The sequence below is a fragment of the Sphaeramia orbicularis genome, chromosome 7 (assembly GCF_902148855.1).
Source record: "Sphaeramia orbicularis chromosome 7, fSphaOr1.1, whole genome shotgun sequence".
NCBI classification, from domain to species: domain Eukaryota; kingdom Metazoa; phylum Chordata; class Actinopteri; order Kurtiformes; family Apogonidae; genus Sphaeramia; species Sphaeramia orbicularis.
Genome location: NC_043963.1, coordinates 22,439,788 through 22,462,839, shown reverse-complemented (window position 1 = coordinate 22,462,839; position 23,052 = coordinate 22,439,788). Strand labels below are relative to the sequence as shown.

Sequence of the window (23,052 nt, the reverse complement as noted above, 5' to 3'; positions counted from 1 at the left end):
GTCCAAGTAACAATGAAGTGTTATTGATTAATTCTAGCTGTCAGTGTGGGAACAGAAACCAGTGAAGCCATAAATGCTGTGTTCTTGTGTAATGAAGCAAAATCACCACTGCAAATGTTTTATCCAACTTTTAAATTTGTTCTATACAACTTTAATAGTGTTGTTCGGACTCATCTTTTGTTATTAGAATACAATCAGTTTTATTGTCATTGCAAAACATAAGTAATACAATACAACCAGATTTAGTTTTCAGCTCTGTATAATGCATAAAGGTCTAAATATAAGGAAATCAAGGGTAATAAGTGTACAATATGGATAGAAATATGAAATATAAGTATAAATATGAGCTGTCATGTCTGTATTTTGTCTGTTATTTATTTTCTTTTATGTTATGTAGTGTGTGAAAAATTGTTTTGTATGATTATATTTTACGTCATTTGCATTGACTGGTCGTAAAGATTATTGTAAGGACCCCAGGAAGAATAGCTGTTGCTATGGTACAGCTAATGGGGATCCTAAATAAAGAAAGAAAGAAAGTACAAAAATACGGCTATGGGTAGAAATACCTGTAATGTAGTGCATTAGTTGTGTAGATTTACCAGGCTTTTCACAGTATTTTTCTTCTCTTTAATTATTTAATGTAATAAAACATCAGTAAATGTATACATGTTTTTAATATCAGTTTTGGTTCCAGCACTGAAAAAAAAAGCAGCAGTCACTACTTTTCTAGACAAACATTTCTTTTATAGTTTCATTTTCTTGCATCATTTTTTGATCCAAACATTTCTCTTTCATAAATTTATGTTGTCTCTCCTGTTGCACCTCACAAGCCTTGACATTTTGTATTTTCTTGTAAATATGTAATACACACACAACATTAATATTTTATCGGTAAATGCCAGGCATTCATTTGAAATGAAATACGTACAGTGTGTACATACACACATGCACAGAGTCAGTGTAGTACTTTTTGCAGATAGAGAGGAGTCACAAGGCTCCTCCCTGAGAGTTTGGGAAAACATTCCAGCAAAGTGAGACCAGTCAAAGAACTGGAAACTCTCAGAGCGGCCTCTTACTCTCTGTCCTTCTCACCTTTTTGCATGTGTAGTTACAGTGCAATCCTCCACAAAACACTGAGTTCAAGTGTTTACAGGCTGTGGAGGACAGCAGCTGCAGGGAAAGACGTCGACAACAGAAACCTGTAACAGACAAAGAAGGTCAGCTGTGCCCTTCATTGACTCACAATGAAACCGGCATTAGTCCTTCTTCTTTGCACAGTCTGGACTTTCTCTGGAGCTCAGTACTACTACCAGGGGCTGATGGATTATCTGGAGAACAGATTGCTGGCGATTGAGGTAGGAAGCAATCTCCCAATAAATGAATGATTGATCAAACTGGTTTTCATGAGTAAAGAAGCTGTGCAAATCTGTCTGAAATTACTGTTATTAAAAACAGAAAACATTCCAGACAACATTAATTTTATTGAATTTTAATGTCTTTATGGTAAAACATTCCAATTAATGCAATCTCTACCCAGCTCATCAACTTTGCACGGGCCTCTGGGAAAATATCAGATGATGCATGCAGGCTGAGCCTTAGAGCTCCTTCTCATGCAACACGCAGTTTCCGTCTGACAACATTATAATTTCTTGTGCATTTAAGACAATGACACGCCAGTAATGAGTACATGCTCAACCTTTGCTTCTATGGCAAAAGGCATCAAACATCCAAACAGCGAGAGACGTTTAATACAGACACAGACAAAAACGGCAATGCAAAAAAAAGAGCCTTGGGGGAATAATAAAACCGTTGAGGCTGCAGTATTGTTCTTCTAAGGGGGGTTTAAGACAAAATACAGGTGCCATGAAAAAAATCTAAGTTTTTAATGGCTTGAGGTGAATGTTACAGGAAATACAATGAGATTACATGCCTGGTTATTGCAGAAACTAATTTCAGTAAACTCTAAATGATTGGTTTTAAAGTCAGATTTTTTCTTTTCGTCAGCCATCTGCAATACCAAAACGACGACCATAAAACTGATATCTGCATGAAATGAAACATCTATTTACAGCTAAATTGTTCTTTTTTCACTCCCTGTGGCTTCTCTCCAGTCTCCATTCCAATACACTGCCTCAACTTCTGCATTGATATGAACACAAGCAATTCATCAGCCAGTTTTGACTGAACTTTCATTTCCATTTGACCACAGGCCCATAGCAAGCAAAGGGGAGAAAATGAAAGCGAGGCAGAGGAGACAGTGGAGAAGCCATCGGTTATTGCTTTTTGCTCTAAATAATTTAACTGTCACTATGAATGTGTCAATCACCACAAAGGTATAAACAGTGCTGCAGCCTGTGATGGTGACAGTGATGATGAACTGGTATATGAGTGAAAGTAGAGAATTCAGAGAAGCCTCATCAGATTGTAACACATGTGTCGTTGTGCTCACGTGTTTTAGGATCGCATGCACTTGTGGCATGAACAAACCCATCGTTATCACACAGAGCTGCAGGATTTCAAAAAACTATCTGCTGAAGCTGTGGATGCACTGGGAAAGGAGCACGCCATGCTGTTCAAGGACCTGGAAGGAGCTGTGGTCAAAGTGGATCGCGTGGAGCGGGAAATGGACTACGTGGAGACCCAAACCTCCCCTCGAGCCTGTGTAAATAAAGCAGACAAGGTGGTGGAGCAGGGAGAATGGAGCCTGAAGGAGAGCAGAGGAGAGGAAGAGGAGGAAGAAGACTGGGAGGAGTTGTACTCCAGAGTCTCTGGTGAGCTCGCAGGAAGCACATACACACTAACTAAAGTTTTGCAGTGAAGCACGGCTGCCTTTTGATCTGGTACCTTCATTTTCCTTCTTGGCACTGTCAGCATCTACAGCATCTATAGGATATATAGGATCTATTTAACTTTAGTGTTCTAACACCGCAGCACCACCCCAGAGGTACTGTCTTGGAAAATACATGCCACTGGAAAATGGGAAACAAACATGCTGCTGTTACAAGTCGTTTAATGTGTACTTTGAGTCAGTGGGCAGTCATGTTTTCCAGGAGAAATGTGGCTTGATGCAAGTCATTTATTTGAGCCGAGCTATTCCCCTGTTTGTGTTGTGTGAGTGCAGCATTTGTCTTTATAATCTAGTGCTGTTACAGTGCTAAACTGCAACACTGACTCACTTACTCAGGTAAAAGGGATGCATCACACCTTCATGTGCGATGTGAAATGTTGTTGAATTATATTTTAACTCCAGGAAACACCTCTGGGTTTGCTGGCAGAGCTTGGCAATCTGCCACATCAAGTTAGTGATCCGTATTTTTGCCTTTAATTGGATTCAAATGATGAGTGCAAAATCTAAGACTATGAAGAAATAAATTCTCTGGTACAGGCTCTTAAACAGAGTAATGCAAATAAAAAAAAAAACATATTGATTTCTTTATTATCCTGTCTGACAATCAATAGCATTTAAATTTTGCTAATCAGTGCTGTCAAAACATATCTGCACAGACTCATATTTGTGGTCATTCTTTACATAAATAAGACCGATTTTACTCCAAAAATAAAATGAATGCAGGATGAAATTTTTTCTGTTATTCATGTGTATTTAACATCTTGTGTGCACTCTGGAGCTGCGCCTCTGTGGAGAGATACAGGACAGGAAGCTGCCCTGGGGTCAGCAGTGTTATTTTCCAAGCTCATGTTTGCAGAAGTGAGCTCTGCACACAGTGATCCATTGTGAACGTCTGTGAAGTGACCTACAATGAACTTTACTGCATTGTAGGGACCCTATTTTATATTTGTGAGCATAATGCTAATTTCACTCCTGCAGACATCAGGGGACATCCTTTTTGTTTTGCGTTCTTTAGTGGAAGCACAGTATGTACCAGTACTTTTACAGAAAGCATCTACTTGCTGCCTGTATCCTGCCTCTTATTATGCATGTGCCTAACTTCACCCAGAGTGATGTGAATTTACTTTAATTTGTAGAGTCACATATTGACTGCTGCTGGCGGTTTGATGACATTTCAACACATTTTTTCATATTTGAAGAAAGAAATGTAAATACAGCACTTGAGTTTTTAATGTGATTTTGCAATGGAGGAGGTAATACAGCGTAGATAATCAGAAAAACATATTTTTTCTCATTCAGCTTGAGAGAAAAGTGGAATTATGTGCATCACATTAGTTACTGCATTCAGACGTGAACTGCGAGTAGGTCTCCACGGTTATTTCTGGCAGAATATTTTTACAAAACCTTTTCTGTTTGTGCTGTTCCACTGCAGACTGTGTGGAAATCATTGCTGGCATCCGATCAGTGAAGATCCTGAAGAGAGTAGGAAGTCCAAAAGGCATGTGGACAAGAGATCCCAGATCATCCAAAGTGTATGTCTTTAATGGGACGTCAGGAGACACTGTCTTCCAGTTCAACTCTGTGCGTGACTTTTCCAACTCCTCTGGAGTTACAGGCAGCAGACAGATTAAACTTCCTGATGACTGGAGGGGTCCTGGAAGTGCTGTTTATAACGACCACTTGTACTACATAAAACATGAGGCTGACGCAGAAGTACAGGTAGTTAAATATGACCTCATGAGTGGGTCGGTGACAGACATTGCCATGTTTCCATTGGATAATCTTGCTACTGTCTACAGCCTTAACCCAGAGATTATTGCAGACCTTGCAGCAGATGACGAAGGCCTCTGGCTCTTGTATGCCTCCAGTGACAATGAACCCAACATCAACCTTGCAAAGATGGACCCTGCCACTCTTGATATAGAACAAATCTGGGACACCCGGTGCCCACGGGAAAATGCAGAGGCGGCTTTTGTTGTCTGTGGGACTATCTATGTTGTTTACAACACCCGCCTGGCCAGCCGCTCTCGGGTTCAATGTGTATTTGATGTCAATGACATGGTAATAAGCCAGGAGGCTCCCCTGATCTACTTCCCCAGGAGGTATGGAGCCCACGCTAGCCTGAAATACAACCCAGAGGAGAGACAGTTATATGGCTGGGATGATGGCTACCAAATCATTTACAGACTAACCATGAAGAGGAAACTGCTGGTTTGAAAGCAGCTGAGTACCCAATTTCAAAGGTGACGATAAAGAATACAGAACATTTTTAAGTACCCTTGTAGGCTGCTCATTTCACAGGTAGTAGCATCTTTATTCATGTTGGATTGAAAAGGATAGTTTGGCAAGGAATCAAGAATGCAAATTGTGTGCATTTCCATAAAATGATGTGGAGTTTATAATCTGAACTTAATTGTGTTGCTAAGAGTTGGAGACAAAAACTGTGTCATATATGGCTCTAATGACCAGAGTAGAAGAAGTAGAGTATTCTGTTTTCAGTTTAAAATGACTGTGATGTCTTTTTTCATGCATAATTTAACCCCTGTCATCACTAATGTGCAATATTTTACAAAACAGATCGTTTTCTCTACATCTGGGTTCCCATCCACATAAAAAATGACGTTTTAAGTCACAAAATGGGAGATTTTTATAATTGCTCTCCAAAGAGAAAAAAAATACCCCCTCTGCCTTGTGTGTATGTATGTGGATTGGGAAAACAGAGAGAACTGAAACATCAAATAAAAAGTCTATAAGTCACTTGCAGTAGATCACGGTAATGATGGATACCTTTGTGAGAGACCAGACCAGCATTAGTTTCCTCATCAATTCACAGGAATATAGGGAAGATGCCACAAATACCTGATCAGTCACATAAGCCAAGTGTTTCAGACTTTAACTGAAAAAGTCGTTTCCATTTCCTTTATGGATTTACTCCTTTGTGGAAAAAAAGGTAAAAAAAAAAAAAAAAAAAATCAACCCGAGGAAGTGAAAAACCTGTTCTGAGAAAGTCTGGAAGTTCTTGTAAAACCTCTTCCAAAGTAAAATTTTAAAATGTCCATTAAATACAAATGAATGAAGATAGAACCAAGAAGATTTAATTCAGCAAAACCAAAGAACTGAAAGTTAATATCTTATTCCTCTGCAACAGAATCCTGCAGAAACTTTTCCATCACTTTGAACTGAAATTTAATCTAAACAGCGTTACAGTTTTGTTTTTTTTCTAATCAGACAATTTATATGCATAAGAAGCAAAAAGCGAATTGTTTATTTATGGCAATGTGAGTATAGAAGCACCATTTCCCAGTTTTGCCTCTTTACTGTTTGTCATGAATATGGACTGGAAATGAAGAGAAAACTAACTTATGTTTCTCACTAAGTGGGATTTGATGCAGCTTATCATATTCCTGGAAACGTAATTCTAATTATGCATGTCAACACCATGCAAATTGACATGCTAGTAGAAAATGTGAAAAAAAAGTTGTGGAGCTGTTACCAGGCAACCAATAAAGATATTCAGTGTTCCCCTTATGTTAATGTTTGTGTACTAATTGAATTAAGATACCACATTAAGTTTCATAGTGCTGGTTTTTATATTGTTGAACTAATTCTAATTCTGGGTTTGTTTGTTTGTTTTTTGCAGTTTTTACACTAAGGTGGGCAAAGACAAGCCAATTATTTATATCTTGGGCTGATGTGGGGCATCGATCTCATTATGTAACTCACAGCAAGAAAGCGAACATGGTTATTCCACCAATTTCAACTATGTCTTGATGCAGTGCACATAAATTTACCGGCAAACTATTTATTTACAGATCTCTTCGGTGTGGAATAGGCGACAAAGGGGGAAAAAAAAAAAAAAACACGAAAATGCCATTGAGTTTATTAGAGGCTGTCGAGTTGTACTGTTACTGTTAGGCCTGTGTGTTGTGTTTATGTGCGTCCTGTCCTCATTTAATTTGACCATTTGATTCAGACAAAATCTCTTTTCTTCTGTGTTTTCTCCCCCTTGTTAAGCCACTTTCTGTGCTGTCATTATGAGGCGTGTTGCTACAAAACCAACAGTGCAGAGACAGTTTTGCATAAGTCTTTTAATCAAAAATAAACAAATAGATAAATAAATGAATGGAAATAAAAATCATATCACAAAACACATCAAGTTCCCACGGGGGGAAGAAAAACAACAAAATCTTATCTGCTATGGATTTTCAGACGTACTCAGACAAAGAAAAGACAATCTGTGTTGCAAATATTGTGTGCTACTTCAACTTACTTTAGTACACACTGTAGTCATATTACAAGTCTTCATAAATATCCAAGATTTTAAATGGAAATCATATCGTACTCTGTCTGAACTTACATTTTCTCATATGTATCTATTATTACAATACAAAATGTTCCATAGAAAATTGTAAATTCAGTGCTATCATGACATTTAGGTGGGGGGGGGGGGGGGGGGGGACAAGATCAGATCATGAAACGTTACAATATTAGGCAAAGCTAGAAGGGCTCGAACAGTCCATAAACCAAGGCAATTGATTGAACAGATTTTTATTTACTATGAAAACACACCACACTGTCAGAGAAATAGAAGACCATAATAAAGCACATGGTTTAAAAAAGGATGAACAAAAGCTACGTCATTATTCAACCACTTCTTTTTCAATTTTACACTTAAATAAGATATTACGAATATATGATTAATGCCATTAGTCTAGAGAGGAATTTCACCATTATAACGACAGCGTCAATGAGAGTTATATTCAAACCATCACGTTTGTGGAGAGATCGTAATGCTATGGTGGATTACGTCAAGCACGAACAATAATGCACTGATTCATTCTCAGTATAACAAGTGCCAATTAGAGAAATGCCACTGCTGTGTAGATGTTGACCTGTTCACTCGTCATACTGCCCCCGTGCTGTCGTCTCAGATGCATCAGTGTAAACTTACCCGAGACCCTAAAATGGCTAAACCAGATCCTACTGGGTCTGCTGAATGCATCTGCTCATGTTTTGATGCCTTGCCCCCAGTTTACAATGACATATTCACATACTCTATGATATATTGTGTCTTTTTTTTTTCTTTCTGCATCTGAGGAGACTTGCCTCTGTATTATTTGTCCAGAGATTCTTCAGTGTCCTCTGCTTCTGAATGAGGCACCAACAGTCTAGACATGTCCAGGCCAGTGCCAAAAGCCTTGCAACATATCAGATTAAAGTTGGCTGCTGGTCAGATAATAATAAAAAATAAATAAATAAATAAAAAATCGGATGCTATTTAATAAATGGTGCTCATATCGAAAAGACTGTACACACTCCCGAATATAATCTATCACTGTTTCCTACTTGATATCGCTTTAACTGTGTGGCTTAACATTTCCTGGCCTGAATGAACTGATTGTATCTGTGCTTTCCAATTACAGCAAAGTTACTACTTTTGCAGAGTAATCCTGAAGCTGCAAGAAAAGTAAATATATAGAACCTACGCTATGTAGTATTTTTTTTTTTTCTCTTATAAATACTGATGCAGTATTTATAACTTGCATCTGGACATTTAAGGAATCAATTACAGGACAGAACCTTACAGATTTTTTTTTTTTCTGCATTATTTATCTTTAATGTGACTGTGTTAGCAAATAACATGAACTCACTAAAGGAAAAAAACTGAAGCATTAAAGTAAATTAATAAAACACCTGTTCCGCAGTCTTTTTCCTTAATTATAGTAAATGACTTTAGAAAAATCCACAGGAGAGTACAGCTGCAGACGAAGCATCTGCATAGCAAATCTAAATACATTTTTTTTTCCCTGTACACTGAGCCAACAGTATCCTCTGACAGAACAAACATCAAGAAAATTGCATGTTTCTAATTTTAAAAGAAGAGTAAGTTTATCTTTATCAGACTATAGGTCAATCTTTATTACCACCGACGAGTCTACACATATCCACGCCATCAGACACCTACATGAATTATATGTATCTACTAGAGATGTGTTCAGAAAAGAACACGAGTAGACAAAGAATTGCTTGAAGTATTTATCTGAAGGAAAAAATTCTGAAGTTTTCAGTTGGAAGAAAAGAGTGAGACCGTTTCAAAGCAAATAACAGACAGAGAAGGAGGTAAGGGTGTGTAGAGTGTGCTCGCAGTTTCCCTGTTTACAGAAACCTTGACTAAAAGTTGTCTGTTTTGACGGAATTTGCAAAATGACAGTGATTTTGTTGGTTTTTCCATTTTGTTTGTTGTTCTTTATTATCAACTTTAATACCTCTGTCTTTGTCAATAGTTGATTTTCTTTTCTTCTTTGTTTTTCTGGAATAACAAACCAGTTAGTTCTTGCAAATAACAATGATCTTGTTGCTATAACGTTTTCTATAGTCTGTTTAGTCTTGGCTGCTTGTGAAATAACACTCCAGCTGAAAATTGCCAAGTTGAGGATATTTTAATTTCCAGCCTGATTCCCAGCTTCTCTTCAATAAGCTAGAGAGCAGATAATTGCTTATGTTATTGATGAAACTACAAGTAGAGTGAGTTCAGCTGGCGCGTTGAAATTCATCTCAGTTATCTCAGTTCCTCCCCAACAATAATGCCTGATGGAGCAGTTTTACATCTAATAGGTCCAAAATGCTACAGTTCAGTATCGTTTTATGCTAATACAGCAGTGTAAGATTCTATGTGAGAGAGCTGCAGCTTCAAATTGCTTCAGATCCCATTTAAGATTTGTGTCTTTTCCCTACCCTGCCCATGTCCTCAGCTTCCCTCTGTGAAACTTCTGCTTCTTTCAGAGAGTGATATCCAACTGAGCTTCTCCATCAAAGAGTCTTTGCAGCACAAAGCTGAGTGTTCAGTGTTTTGAAAGTCTCCTGTGAGGAGACTGAGATCCATTCACCTCAGTGCAGATAGCTCAAGCTTACATATCTGCAGACAGGACGGCCAATCTCTTCTTAGGATAAACGACGACAGACCTGGGTCACTGTAACGCCCACATTTCACATCAGTCTAAATTTATGACCCCAAACCTTTTGACTCGAAAAGACTGTGCTTCACACGACTAACAGACTGACGGTTGGTCCTAGATCAGTTCTTGGAAGTGCTCTGGGACTAGATCGAGGAAGGGAGGAAGAGAGAGACAGGGAGAGACAGTAGGGTTGTGTTTCTCCTCAATCAGACAGACAGGATGTGGATCAGCAGGAGGGAGGAAACCCCCTTCTGGACTGCTGGGTCACAGGTGGTTCTGCTCAGGGACTAGCGGGGGGCCGGGGTGAGGGGCAGGAGCCTTGGCTGTCAAAGCTGGCTGTCCTCGCCTTCCACTGCAGGACACACAAGCACGAGGCGGTGATTCATAGGGCATATGCTGGGGTTGTTTTTTATTTGTTGCACTTCTGGCATTCACAAATTCAACAGAATATCAAGCATTATTTTATGCAAAGGGGGATATTTAGCTGCTAAGCCCCTGATTCTTAATCCAAAATAAAACATGCAAATACTAATCTGTTTCAAATTACTTCAGTCCAGAACAGGGGTCTGCAACCTGTGGCTCCGGGGCCAAACGTGGCTCTTTAGCATCTGTCTATGGCTCCTCTGGTCAAAAAATATAAGGAACATTTTGAAATGAACTGAGTGAGTCATTACTTCTTAAAATTGTTAAAGGCCTAAATCTATTCTAACTTTGTCCATTTGCAAAAATGTGCAGGCTTAAATGGAATAAACACATTTTTTGACAGCATAAAAACCAAAATGGATCATTTTCTTGCCAAATTCAATACAAGATGCTGAATTTGCATTTGCTCCTAGTTTGTAAGTAAATCACTATACATGAAAGTTGCACTTTTTCTCCATTACACAACGTAAATACTGTATGTTTTGGAAATAGTGTCCATCATTTAAAAAAATTGTACAAATCTTGAATGTTTTCTTTCTTGTAGTTGTATAATTTCATAAATGCTCCAGACATTGCACTATTCTAATGGAAATACAAAGTTAAATAGCAAACTAATCACAAATAGGCTACAGCAGAGCAGCCACCTCATGGTAAAACATAGATGGGTTTAAATATTTTTTTCACGGCTCCAGTCAGATTTCTTTCTTTTTTTTCAAGACAAAATGGCTCTTTAGGTTGTAAAGGTTGCTGACCCCTGGTCCAGAAGAACAAGAACTAGAACCCACCTCCTTCTCGGATTTCTTGGACTCCAGCAGGGGGTGCCAGTGTGCAATAGGCTTGCGTGGATAAGCCAGCATTTCATTCCAGTGGTCCCTGCCAAGTCCCTCGGCGTGGCATCCAACCCGCATCACACCAATGATCTCATTGTGACCTACCCTGTGGGGACACACACATTCTGGATAAATACATCTGACTTGAGTCGACATGACAACTCATACATCAATTGTTGTTAATAATTTATATTTTGTAATCAAAAGAGACACAAGTCTGAAACGCATTACAAAGTCCTGCCAATAGACACACTGACTTTCTGCAAGTCCACATCTCTGTGACACTGGATTTGACGCATCACAGTATTTACAAGGACATCAAAGAAGATCTTTGTTCCATTAATGAGGTCTGAAGCAAGTATGGAAGCAGCCCTTTTATTCCAGACATAATCCTGGGATTATTATAAAAACCTGGTTTAATCCTATTTTAAGAGTAGATGTTAAAGATGTTCTAGTCCTGAGAGTTTCCTATCGTCTTATGCTACACGGTGAAAACATACTCTATGACCTTTAACATGCCGCTTCTCATTCTGTCAGCTGTCAGTGCTCTGTCTGCTTTTTCTTTTTTTTTCCTCTCCATTTACAGTTTCAAATCTTATGAAAACAGAAAAAAAAAACTCAAGATAGTGCATTATTCTTCAGACTCTAAAGCACAGGTGTCAAACCGGCTCTCCAAAGGGTTCAATCCCCCAGGATGAAGTTGCAAAGATTACACAAAAGACATTGACATTCAAGTTGTACTGATTGCAAAACTGAATTCTATATTTTTCAGTTCCACACATCCGTTACTAAATGTTTTGTGTATTTGTAGACCCACTGTGATCTGTAAGTTGGAAAAACAGATGAGTAAATAATTAGCTGAGGCATAACATGGTTAAAATTGTAATTTTTTTCTGAAGAAATTTCAGGTTGTTCATGGAAGTTAAGGCTATTCACATTTTTAAGGAGAGTTTGTAAATGTAATGTTTGCACAAAAAAAAGGAAAAATTTGCATTGTCATTATTTCTAAGTTATTATACTATTATTTTACTGGTCTGGCCCACTTGAGCTCAGATTGGTTGTATGTGGTCCCTGAACTAAAATGAGTTTGACATGCCTGCTCTATAGCAAACCAACAAAATGTGTTTTCATTAAACTCTCTGCTCCATCTAATAAATTCAGCATTGTAAAGGTGTGGTCTTACGTACAGATCATAGTCCATGACTGAAATGTGCAGGCTGACATGGTCCATGCTGTCTGGTGGGATGTCAAAGATGATGGCCTCATTGTAAGTAGGATTCAGAGTATTCTTTTTTATGCTCGTCTTCTTCTTTTTCAAGCGTCTTCCGTCACATATGAGCGACACTTTGACGTATGGATCTAAAAAAAGAACAAAAAAAAAAAAGACAGGAAATTGATTTATCAAAATAAACACTATTCCATCTTATTCATGACAATAATTAGCATAAAGATCAAGCCTCTGAGATTACTAAAAAGATCATAGACTTGAGGATGTTTGCCTTGACTACCAGAACATCTTCAAAGACGTTCATAAAGCTGGAGCCATCGGGGGACAGTCTCATCAGCTTTCGTTCCACTTTTTTTTCTGTTTGTACATGAAAGCACCCCTTGAGGACCTAGCATCAGTAATGTGCATAAAAGTAGATGAGTCAACGCCTTGTGTAAACAAAGAGGACGGGAGGCCATGGATAACTTAAATAGCATGACTGAGAAAGCTTCCTGATGAATGCTGATTTCAATCTTCATCCATCAGTGGCAAATCGCCTCGTGTGATCCATTACGCCACATTTTTAGATAAATGTAAGCTGCCCTAAATCCATAAACAACAAACAAGAGTGCTTGCTTCGCAACTCAATATGCTTGAAGGCACAATTTGATAGCTGCTTCACAATTTACGACACACAGATTGAAATAATCTTGGACAGCTAAAGCCTCTAAAAACTGAGGGGATTAAAATTGAGACTGGCATGTCACTTTTACTCCGAATTACGCCTGAACCTTGGCATTTAAAGCACAATAAATGTCACATTTTACAAGCAAAATGAGTATTGTAGGGGAAAAATGGATTGAAAAAGATGAACAGCAGTGTATTAAAAAAACAGAACAAGTGCGATTATTTGCTGACAATGTCTTAATATTGCAAGTGTTGAATATTAATAACTGCTGAAGTAAACACAAAGCAGCGGTACAGAAGGATTTCCACTGTTTGCTCATTTTATCTGACATGCTTACAATTGAATATTCAAAGGGGATTGTTTGCTACGAGCCACTGGAAGTAAATCACGGAAACACACATACAGCTGCATACACATAAACCACCTGAGTATCCAGTAATGTCCATGGCCTTGAGGTTTCTGCACTTGATGACGGTGAGTGTGAGTCTGCCGGCAGTTGGCAGGTAGCATAGTGAGAACATAATCTCCCCAAGGTCAACGCTTTCCTGTAAGAACACACACAGACACACACACAAACCAAAACAAAATCACTTTCAGTTCACGTTTACACTGATGCTTTGACCCACACAGATCTACATTAAGGGGGAGATATATCTTTTCCCAAGGTCTATTACTTGGATCAATTACATTTTGTTCATGGACTGGCCTTAGAAGCACTTGGACACAGATTCAGTGAGGCAGCTGGAAAAGGAAACCCTATCTAGTGGATTGCTGGGTTACCCTTTACTCTAATCAGTGCATCCTTCCAGACTTGTGTAATGTGAACAAAAACATACACAATATGGTTGTTTAATAATGAAATGAAAAACTATGAAATGAAAAATATATGCATGTATTAGGTATAAAGGGTGGGGAAGCAAAATTTACAATGAACATTTAGTTGTTTTTTCTCAGCAGGCAATACGTCAGTTGTTTTGAAACCAAACATATATTTGATGTCATAATCATACCTAACACTATTATCCATACCTTTTCAGAAACTTTTGCCCATATGAGTAATCAGGAAAGCAAATGTCAAAGAGTGTGTGATTTGCTGAATGCACTCGTCACACCAAAGGAGATTTCAAAAATAGATGGAGTGTCCATAAAGACTGTTTATAATGTAAAGAAGAGAATGACTATGAGCAAAACTATTACAAGAAAGTCTGGAAGATACTATTAAAGAAGAATGGGAGAAGTTGTCACCCGAATATTTGAGGAACACTTGCGCAACTTTCAGGAAGCGTGTGAAGGCAGTTATTGAGAAAGGAGGAGGACACATAGAATAAAAACATTTTCTATTATGTCAATTTTCTTGTGGCAAATAAATTCTCATGACTTTCAGTAAACTAATTGGTCATATACTGTTTTTCAATCCCTGCCTCAAAATATTGTAAATTTTGCTTCCCCACCCTGTATATATATATGTATATATGCATGCATTTTACTTAACTCTGAAAAAAAGTGTCTTTTAGTTGCTAAATCCTCCAATATGTGCGCAAATCCGACCTTTAAACACTGTCTACTGGTTCAGTGCAAGACATGAAATATATCTGTTCACGGGGGATTTTCCAATAAAACAGCTGTCTTCTGTACATGGACATACTGCTGACAGTAACAGTGACTCAAAAGAATAAGCTGCAGGGCAGTGCAACCACAGTAGTGAGCTGTAAAACTCTGAAATAATCCATACTGGAACAGAAACATGATTTGGATGTTACATCTCTGTATGTCTATCACTATGAGTGACACATTACATCATTTGAGTGATAGCTCTTGCAAATATTGATCACTGCTGCTTTGAGGATGCGGTCTCAAACACTGTCAATAACAGTAGCTTCTGATGTGAGAAAAACCTGAACAAGTACCAACCCTTAAGGTTTTTCTCATCTTTGTCAGTATGTTTTATTGAGGTACCAACAGCTTATTTGACTCAAGAGAATATATTAAAACAAAACATGGGGGAAAAAATCAAGTCAACATGTCATATTTGAAGATGCAGACTGATTATGTTCATTATTAGCAAATAAGTCAGTCAGAGATAAGGGTTTGTTTTGGCGGCTGTAGTCACTAATACAACAAAAATCCCTGAGACAAAAACTTTCCAAACACAACATGTCTACATACTAAAATATTAGCTTTCACTTGGGTATAAACAGTGCTGTTTGACTACGAGCTGAGCAACAGTCTCAAGTGAAATGAAAGTCCTGTTATCTGTCCTATGTGGGCTCTTAGCCTCATCATATAAACAGTATTAAGGTCGCCAGGCCTCTAATCACTCTGAATGAGCTTGGTGAGAACACCACTGATTGGCAAATCCCAACACGTCTGTCTGAGTGCTGCAGTCTTAACGTCTCTTCGCATACACTGCTCCAATTTAGCTTTGCCTGCTGTGTGGAGAGAAGGATTTTGTTTGAAGGGTGTGAAGGTTCAGCCGTAATGTGAGAGCACAGCAGAAATGTCATCTGCTGTAAAAGTATGAAGTGACACTCGGATTGTCCTTGTAGAAACACAGGTGGGTTTGGTGTGTCTCAGTATCGAAAGTATTACATGGATTCGTCTCCCCATAGCCTAGTATTTAGCCCTTTGTTTTTCCATAAATAATCTCATCTATAAGTGCCGCTGATCATATGTGAAATCAGAATGCTTTGTTTGTATTGCACAGTGGTCTCCTCCAGACTCTTAATCGCTATAAATCCTGTCTGTAGGTGTTATTGATCAGTTTGTCTGTTTGATATAAAGACTAAGACGAGCCTCTTTCCTGGAGTTTATTCTACTCATTTGGCTACTCAGTGCTCCTAAGCATTGTCTTTATCTGAACCAAGACTTATATTACATGCCATCTAATGTTTGTCTGTTTCTAATGTGCTACTGAAATCCCACCATCTGTGCATTCTTTATTTTGCCAGTCTTAGATTTAATGTGAGCAAGGGATTTTGTCAGAAAATCATTTGTTGGTTCAATAAAGTTTGTGTGCCAAGGAGAAGGCTCACTGCCTTTCTGCCTCCTAAGCAATATCCTTACGATTATTCAACAACCCCTGAAGACGATCGAGTTCAACAACATGGGCGGGCCATACCGGGGGGTCTCCGTGGAGGTTTCAGAACAATGTGGGCTCTTAGGAGCAAAATGTGATGCCAAAGACAAGGAACACTTTGTTCCTGAAAATGGCCCCCGGACTTCATCAAGTAACAAAGCCAAGAAAAAATAATTGTCTGAATAAGCTGCCAGAGGTGTCATGTTTGTTGGTTGTTGTTTGGTTTATGATATTGTGTGAGTGCATCTAGTCTCTTTATAGTGTGCTGCAAAATTTAACGACTGAGGATTTTATGTGGTAGAGTGTAATATTTGGTTGTGATTTATACATTTGTTGTTTGATGTATTTCAAGCCAAGCCACAGTTTGATATATAATATCAGTTAAAAACAAGTGTGTTTTTCCGACATACTTCCAATAAAATTATTTACTAGATAGATTACAGACCACTACCACTGCAGCAGAGCGCAAAACTGGATATTAATTACTTAGAAATAAAGTTAGCTAATGTCAATTTCAGCACAACACAGATTCTAACACAAAGATCCCAGAAAACATGCAAATCTTATAAATCTTATAAATATTTTAAAATTTTCATTATTAAACTTGTATCAACCAATGCTTTTAATAATGGAAGTGTGTAGTGTATATGTGTAGAGAACTATTTAGACAGCCTGACAGATTTATGTAACCACTAGAGGGAGTAGTGAGTCACTCTGATGAGGCTTTGACTAAAGCGTCAGAAATTGCCAAAATATAGACATGAGAAACAACTTCTAGACTAAAAGAAAATGACAAAGTGCACTAGGGTTTTCACCACTGGACACAGCTCTAAATGAAAAGAATGGAGTTTGATTCTGAAATCACGGCGTTTCTTCTACATGTGTGAATTTGTTTTACGAGGCTTATGAAGGTATCGTTTTGTTATGTGATGTTATTATCTTTGCTAAGTTGACTGTTTCTGACCTTGTTTGGAAGATTCCAAACAGATCCTTGGTGCAGTTATTGACAACACAAACAAAACAGCAGTGATGTGTGGTTTTACTGTGGCTGATCTCGGTCCAAAAACAGCTACAGTGCCAACTATTGGATGTCACAGCATGCCCACATTCACAGGTAAGAAAATCCCTACAACCAGGGTACGATTTGTTGGGGGTAATGGGGGTGAACAAACCCCCCCCCTGTTTTTTACATCCCTACTTCTGCTCAATTAACTTCATCCTCGGGGGGGACAACCAACCAATTGAAATAACAGGCAGGTTGTGACTGAGTTTTCTTACCTCTATAGTTTACATTACTGGCACTAATGTTCACCTGAACCGAACTGTCGGCAGTCTCAGAATTCGCGAACGTCCCCATGATAGACATATCACCATTTAATCATTTGAGATGGGCCGGTTAAAATGATTGGATGGTATTTTTTCAGTCCTGTCCATTCCACAGGTGACTAAAATGTTTTATTTTTGTGTTAGAGCATTAATTATTTGGTTGCAATCAGGGTGTGAGGGGGATTTTAAGCAATATAGTAAAAAATGCTTGAGGAAAACATCTCCTACCATACCTTTAATTTGATGGACTGTCAACATAACCTGTTACAAGCTTTTGTTTGAAGAACAAAACTGGATGATCCCATAAAACAGATGTGTTTAAACACTGAGCCTTGTATTTCAATCAATGAGTGATACGATCTGTAGATACAGAGTGTTGATTCATTGATGGAGGTTTTAGAATATCAATATTACATGTAACCCCTTTAAATGTATTGCTTTGGTTTCATGGCTTTATGTAGGACTGGATGTCACCAAATACATGACTCCAAACGGCAGGATTTTATAGCACTCAATATTCTAGTACAGAATGTAACTAATGCATTGACTTTTGTGTATATCTGAGCTCACTATTCGATAAGATATATGCGATATGAGATATTATCAGTCATTGATGTCACACTGAACACAGAGATAAGGTCGATAATGGGTTCTTACACTGGTGGCATATTGGATGTCCCTCCATATGTTTGTCTCCCTGGAGAGGTCTGACATCTCAAACAAGTTGTCCAGGACCACCTCCCCGATCATATCATGGCGTGAAAAACGGTCAAAGTCAAAGACGCTCATGTGGAGCTTCCTGACTGCCAACTCGTCATAAGGCACAGGAAACTGGAAGCTCTCGCTGAAAGTAGGGTTGAGTGTCTTCCGGTGGACGCGTGTCTGGAACTTTTTGCGATCGGGCAGTAGGTAGACCTTCACATAAGGATCAGACGTCCCACATAAGTCCTTGGCAGGTAGGTCTACAGCCTTGAGAATGTTGACCAGCAGGGACTCATTTTCATAGTCGTATTTGAGAGAGAAGTTAATCCTGCCACAGTTTTTACTGCTGCCGTTCTTGGACGAATCCTCTGATTCTAAGGTCTTCTGTTGGTAGAGCTCTGGCTGGATTCGACCAATGCCGGTGGGCTTTTCATCTTTGTCTGCCACATAGTCATTTCCAAGGTCCAGGCTGCCCACCTGCATCTGTCTGGGCAGGTGTCTTTTGAATGAATTATGCCTGTGGTGGACAGAAAAGAGAAAGTGACAATGTGTTGAAGAGCTGGATTTAAAATCTATAGGGAACCTTTGAGAAGTTTTACAGTCAATGGCTCTGACAAACCAAGCTGACTTTAAAGAACTGCTGATGAATGGCGACTGCAATTTTTTATTGATCATACAAATGTAAAAGGCAAGCTTAGAAGGAACAACAATTAGTCAGTCAGAGGCCATTACACAGTTACATTTAACTGTTTGCCAGTAACTTAAGCCACTGCACTGTTCTAAAAAAAAAAAAAAAAGAAAGAAAAAAAAAATCTTGTATGTAAAAAAGAGAGAACAGAGGCTCTAGTTGAGTTATGAAACTCTGAAAATATTCCTGAAATAGTAAATAATGGCACCCTGCAGAGCCAGCGATGATGAAGACAACAAAAACCAAAGCTCCAGGCAATCGTCAGAAACAGGTGCACAATGACAGCTGGAGGAGATTCCAATGAGGGAACAGGGATGCCAGATGACTTTCTGTCTCATGCCTCTAAATAGGTTTTTTTTTTGTTTTTGCACAAACACTAAAAAATTTGCTTTTAAAGGATAACTGCATAATAAAAAATGACATTCTCTCATTAATATTCTGCCAGTAATGTTGCTGCATTTTTTTTTTTTTTTTTCGTGAAGAAACCGTCACATATTATTAGTCTTTGTGAATTGTAATGACTTTAAATGAAGTCCTTCTGGGGCAAAAAGGAACAATTGTGTAACATAATTAATTCTGTGAATGTTTAATTGCCTATATAATATTTCTACCTTCATTAGTTGCATACTAAGGGCATTTGATGCCTACTCTCATTGTGTAGCAACAAAGCTTTTCCCCCTATATGTTTTTATCTTATGTTGGATTAAATTAGATTCTATACCTCAGTATGTTGTGTCTTGGACTTTGCCTGTGTTCATGCATGCATGCTTGTATCCCTGAGCACATTTACGCATGATTTGCTACATCACAGAATCTGTCTCAGTTTTGTGCATACTTTGTGTATGACTAACCTTGTAGAGGAAGCAGGCTCAGTTGTTTGCCTCTGCATCCGCTGCGTGCGGCGCAGGAAGTGTTCCCTCATGGAGAGCTGCACATCAGTGGGAATGTCAGGAGATGTATGGCTTATCTTCACTGCAGCCTCCAGGAAGCCCATTGAGCCCATGGGGTCCTTCACCTTCTCTGTCGCCATGGTGACTGGAGACTGCTGGGGACTGGGCAGCAGGAGCGGCGGCTGGAGCGGGCAGTGCTCTGGGCCACAGGTAGGGGATGGACTGGGGAAATGGGCCTTGTTGCGCCAAGGAACCCAACACAGCTTCCAGGAGATAAATGTAAGAAGGCCCAGCAGAGCCAGGCCACAAACCACAAACACACCAAGCAGGAGGCCAAAAGTAGCGTCTGGTGGCGAGCCGCAGGGACCAGAAACAGAGGATCACACAATATGGACAAACAGATGGTGATTACAAGGGTAAGAGAGGGGAGAGAGGGAGACAGTCTATTAGGATCAGATTTTCAAATGGTCTGGTGCTATTTCAGTGGTTTTTATATAAGACTAGTCACAGAGAGCCAAGTATACTGCAAGCCTTATAAATATTAAAGAAACCTCCATTAGCCCTCAGTTCAACCGAGAGGAAAGGAAAACACATTAATGCAAACAGAATTTACATATATATGTAATACAAACTCATGCACACACTTACAGCACACATACACTGGTAAATGTAATTGCAGCAAATGATGAAAAGCAAACAATCTATTAGTAAAAAAAATAAATAAATAAGAGTCTCATGGGAATTTAACCACTGTCTGAAGGATTTTCTTTTGGGATTTATACTGTGAAACAGATAAAGGCGGCCAGGCACAGTCAAACTAATTTATTTCCCGATATTTGAATATGCTTCCTTGGGAACAAGCGCCATACAAAGACCTGGAGACGCACCAAGAATGCTGACGAGCACTCTATAAGTATTCATAGGAACCCAGAGAAGAAAAAAAAAAACCACATACAAAGAAAACATACTCCATCTATGGCTTCGCCTTGGGACACTCGCCAGTCACTCTATCCTTGACTTAAATTAATTATACTTCAACGCCTGATAGTGGAATGTTCTACACATTTTATGGCTGGGGTTGAAATCAATTCACAAAATGTTGCTCTGTTCTTTTCCATGAACACTGATTACTTTGATTTATCTATGCTGACTCCCGCTGAGGCTCGTCTCAGTGGTTTCTCAGAGGATTCCTGTCTCTAGTCCCTCCATAACACTCAAAAGATAGCGGGAAGTGGCTTAAAGGCATGCTCAAAGTTTACTCTGCTCACCTTTTTCGCATTTTGCACTTAATACAAGCATCAGCAGGGAATGAAACCAACAGGTAAGGTTAGGTTTTGTAAGGCTGTGCAGTTTATTATTTATATCAAAAGACTGAAATTGCATCAGGACTTTGATGCTAGACACTCTTTCATCATAACACGTTTCATGTTTCGTGCATGAAAAGTTTTTTCAACAAACTGCTGCTTTATGTCTTTACAACAAATGCTTCTGTCAAAAACAACCTTTTCCCCCTTTTTTTTTTCTCACAAATTAATCACTTTCATGTTGAAAATTCCCCCTAAATAGAGTGTCCACTGAGGCAAATTTATAGCTTAGCAAAGCAGTGGACGGGATTTCAAGTCTGTAGGATTTCTGCCTGAGGATAATTTCTCAGTTGTCCACAGCCCTGGCCTCTCCATGTCATCTGAAATTTCACAGAGCTCCCCTCGAAGCGTCATCTTGACTGGACTGTCGCTTGCAGAGCCTTCATCCGCCGCCATGGCAAATTGAAGCAGACCTACGCTGTGCACTGAACGAATGCCCTTAGTGGGAGTGTTTTTATTTTTTTACTTTAAATGCATTGGTGGGTGAGGATTTTCAGGAGTGTGATACTTCAGCTTATTTTACTTCTTTTTTCACCTACAGCCACTTGAGTGTTGAGTATCCACTTGTAAGTAACAAAAATGATCAGTAAAATTAATTTGTCCAAATGAGCAGGATGGATGAGTAGAATTTGCTTTATGTTCTTTTGTTCATATTGTGCTTCAGAATGACACTGCTACATTAATTAAACATCTGAAACTTATGCTCTGTGCTCTATGCATAATAAATAAGTGATGAATGAGGAACTAGGATCTATTTCTCAAAGATGAACTACTTTTTATGGTTTTTGCAATAATTTCAGCAGCTGGATATGGTCATAAGCCTGTCATTACTCTAGTTTAGTGTCATAGAGTTAATCAGAGGATTCTAAGTCTTAGTAAGATGATGTACAATAAGTAGTTTTGATCATAATGATGAGAAAATGTAAACATGTTGATGCTAATTGTAGTGATCTTCCGTTTGTTCCCAAAAACCATGTTTTTTTTTTTGTTTTTTTTTTTTTTATTATTGAACAATGAACAATTGAACAGTATATATACATCAAAGTAGGATAAAAAAAAAATCATATTTCACAATATATTTTACATTTCAAATATATAGAAACCAATGTAAGTAAGAATAAATAAAATAAGATAAAAATAAATTAAAAAAAATAAAAAAGCTTGAGGTATAAAATAGAAATCATACAAATTAAATAAGATTTTACTTGACTTCCAAAAACCATGAATGAGTTGTATTCTGACGTGAATGATAAGACTGTAATCTGTTCCAAAAATGTATTAAAACAAAAAAGGTTAATTAACATCATGTCAGACGATAGAAAAAACTATATATTTGTGAGCTCCGTAAGCTCTCTTTTTTTCTTACTGCTGAGAGGTCATGCGACACACATAAACAGTGAAGGTGCATTTAATAACGATGAAGATAATCAGAAATTTGCAACTTCACACGAATAAACGCATAAACATTAATTCTTATTAGCCATCATATTTTGGCTCTTACACAAATTTTGCTGTTCTTTCATTCCCTTACACGTACTACATGCAGAAAGGTAATGTTGCCGCAATAGTGAGACACAGACTGAGAAGCAAATGTCTTGGAGACGAGAATCTTAGAGAAACACAGGGTGATAGAAAAACCATTGTCCGCCCTCCTCCTCAGATAGATGGGTAATGGAGCAGAACTCTGTGAACACTTTACTCCCTCTGGTCACAACCTTCCCTGACAGTGTGAAGCTAGACTGACCTCAGGGTTTAGTGCACTATTAATGATCACACTCACACAATGGAGGAGTGGACCATCAATATCCAGCAGTCAATCAAAAGAATCTTTTTGGATCCTTTTAAGGTGAAAATACCTTTAGACAATCAATACTTTGGAATCCCTCTGTAAAGCTCCATAAGGTGAGATTTAAGGCGGGTGCAGAGGGCAAAAAAAGGAGAAAAAGCTCTGTGAAGGACGGGTATTTAATAAAAAATGAGAATGTTGTGGTATTGACCTCAGGATGGGGCGACTGTGAATTTAGTAACAGCTCTGAGGTTCTAAAAGTGTTGTG

The 23,052-nt window shown here is 38.5% G+C and overlaps 2 protein-coding genes across 3 annotated transcripts in view; one reads left to right on the top strand and one right to left on the bottom strand.

The window, feature by feature from the left end:
- Positions 1 to 1,064: 1,064 nt before the first annotated feature.
- Positions 1,065 to 8,503, top strand: olfml3a (olfactomedin-like 3a). Its single transcript, XM_030139140.1, has 3 exons — positions 1,065 to 1,355; positions 2,459 to 2,771; positions 4,281 to 8,503. The coding sequence occupies exons 1-3, from the start codon at positions 1,245 to 1,247 to the stop codon at positions 5,063 to 5,065; spliced, it is 1,209 nt and encodes a 402-aa protein (XP_029995000.1). The 5' UTR covers positions 1,065 to 1,244; the 3' UTR covers positions 5,066 to 8,503.
- The window catches only part of syt6a (synaptotagmin VIa), a 59,981-nt gene continuing 45,278 nt past the window's right edge, over positions 8,350 to 23,052 (bottom strand). For both annotated transcript variants that reach the window (XM_030139138.1, XM_030139139.1), the window contains exons 2-7: positions 19,596 to 19,980; positions 18,012 to 18,573; positions 13,377 to 13,497; positions 12,245 to 12,416; positions 11,013 to 11,163; positions 8,350 to 10,156 (exon numbers count right to left, since the gene is read on the bottom strand). In XM_030139138.1, coding sequence (XP_029994998.1) covers positions 10,085 to 10,156; positions 11,013 to 11,163; positions 12,245 to 12,416; positions 13,377 to 13,497; positions 18,012 to 18,573; positions 19,596 to 19,980 — 1,463 coding nt within the window. In that variant the 3' untranslated portion in view covers positions 8,350 to 10,084. The remainder of the gene's footprint in view (positions 10,157 to 11,012; positions 11,164 to 12,244; positions 12,417 to 13,376; positions 13,498 to 18,011; positions 18,574 to 19,595; positions 19,981 to 23,052) is intronic.

What these genes read in the sequence shown, in the direction of transcription:
- olfml3a (XM_030139140.1), top strand. Translation starts at nt 1,245, where the DNA reads ATGAAACCGGCATTAGTCCTTCTTCTTTGCACAGTCTGGACTTTCTCT. An exon ending in ACAGATTGCTGGCGATTGAG is followed by an intron (nt 1,356 to 2,458) that starts GTAGGAAGCAAT and finishes CACGTGTTTTAG; the next exon opens with GATCGCATGCACTTGTGGCA. An exon ending in GTTGTACTCCAGAGTCTCTG is followed by an intron (nt 2,772 to 4,280) that starts GTGAGCTCGCAG and finishes GTTCCACTGCAG; the next exon opens with ACTGTGTGGAAATCATTGCT.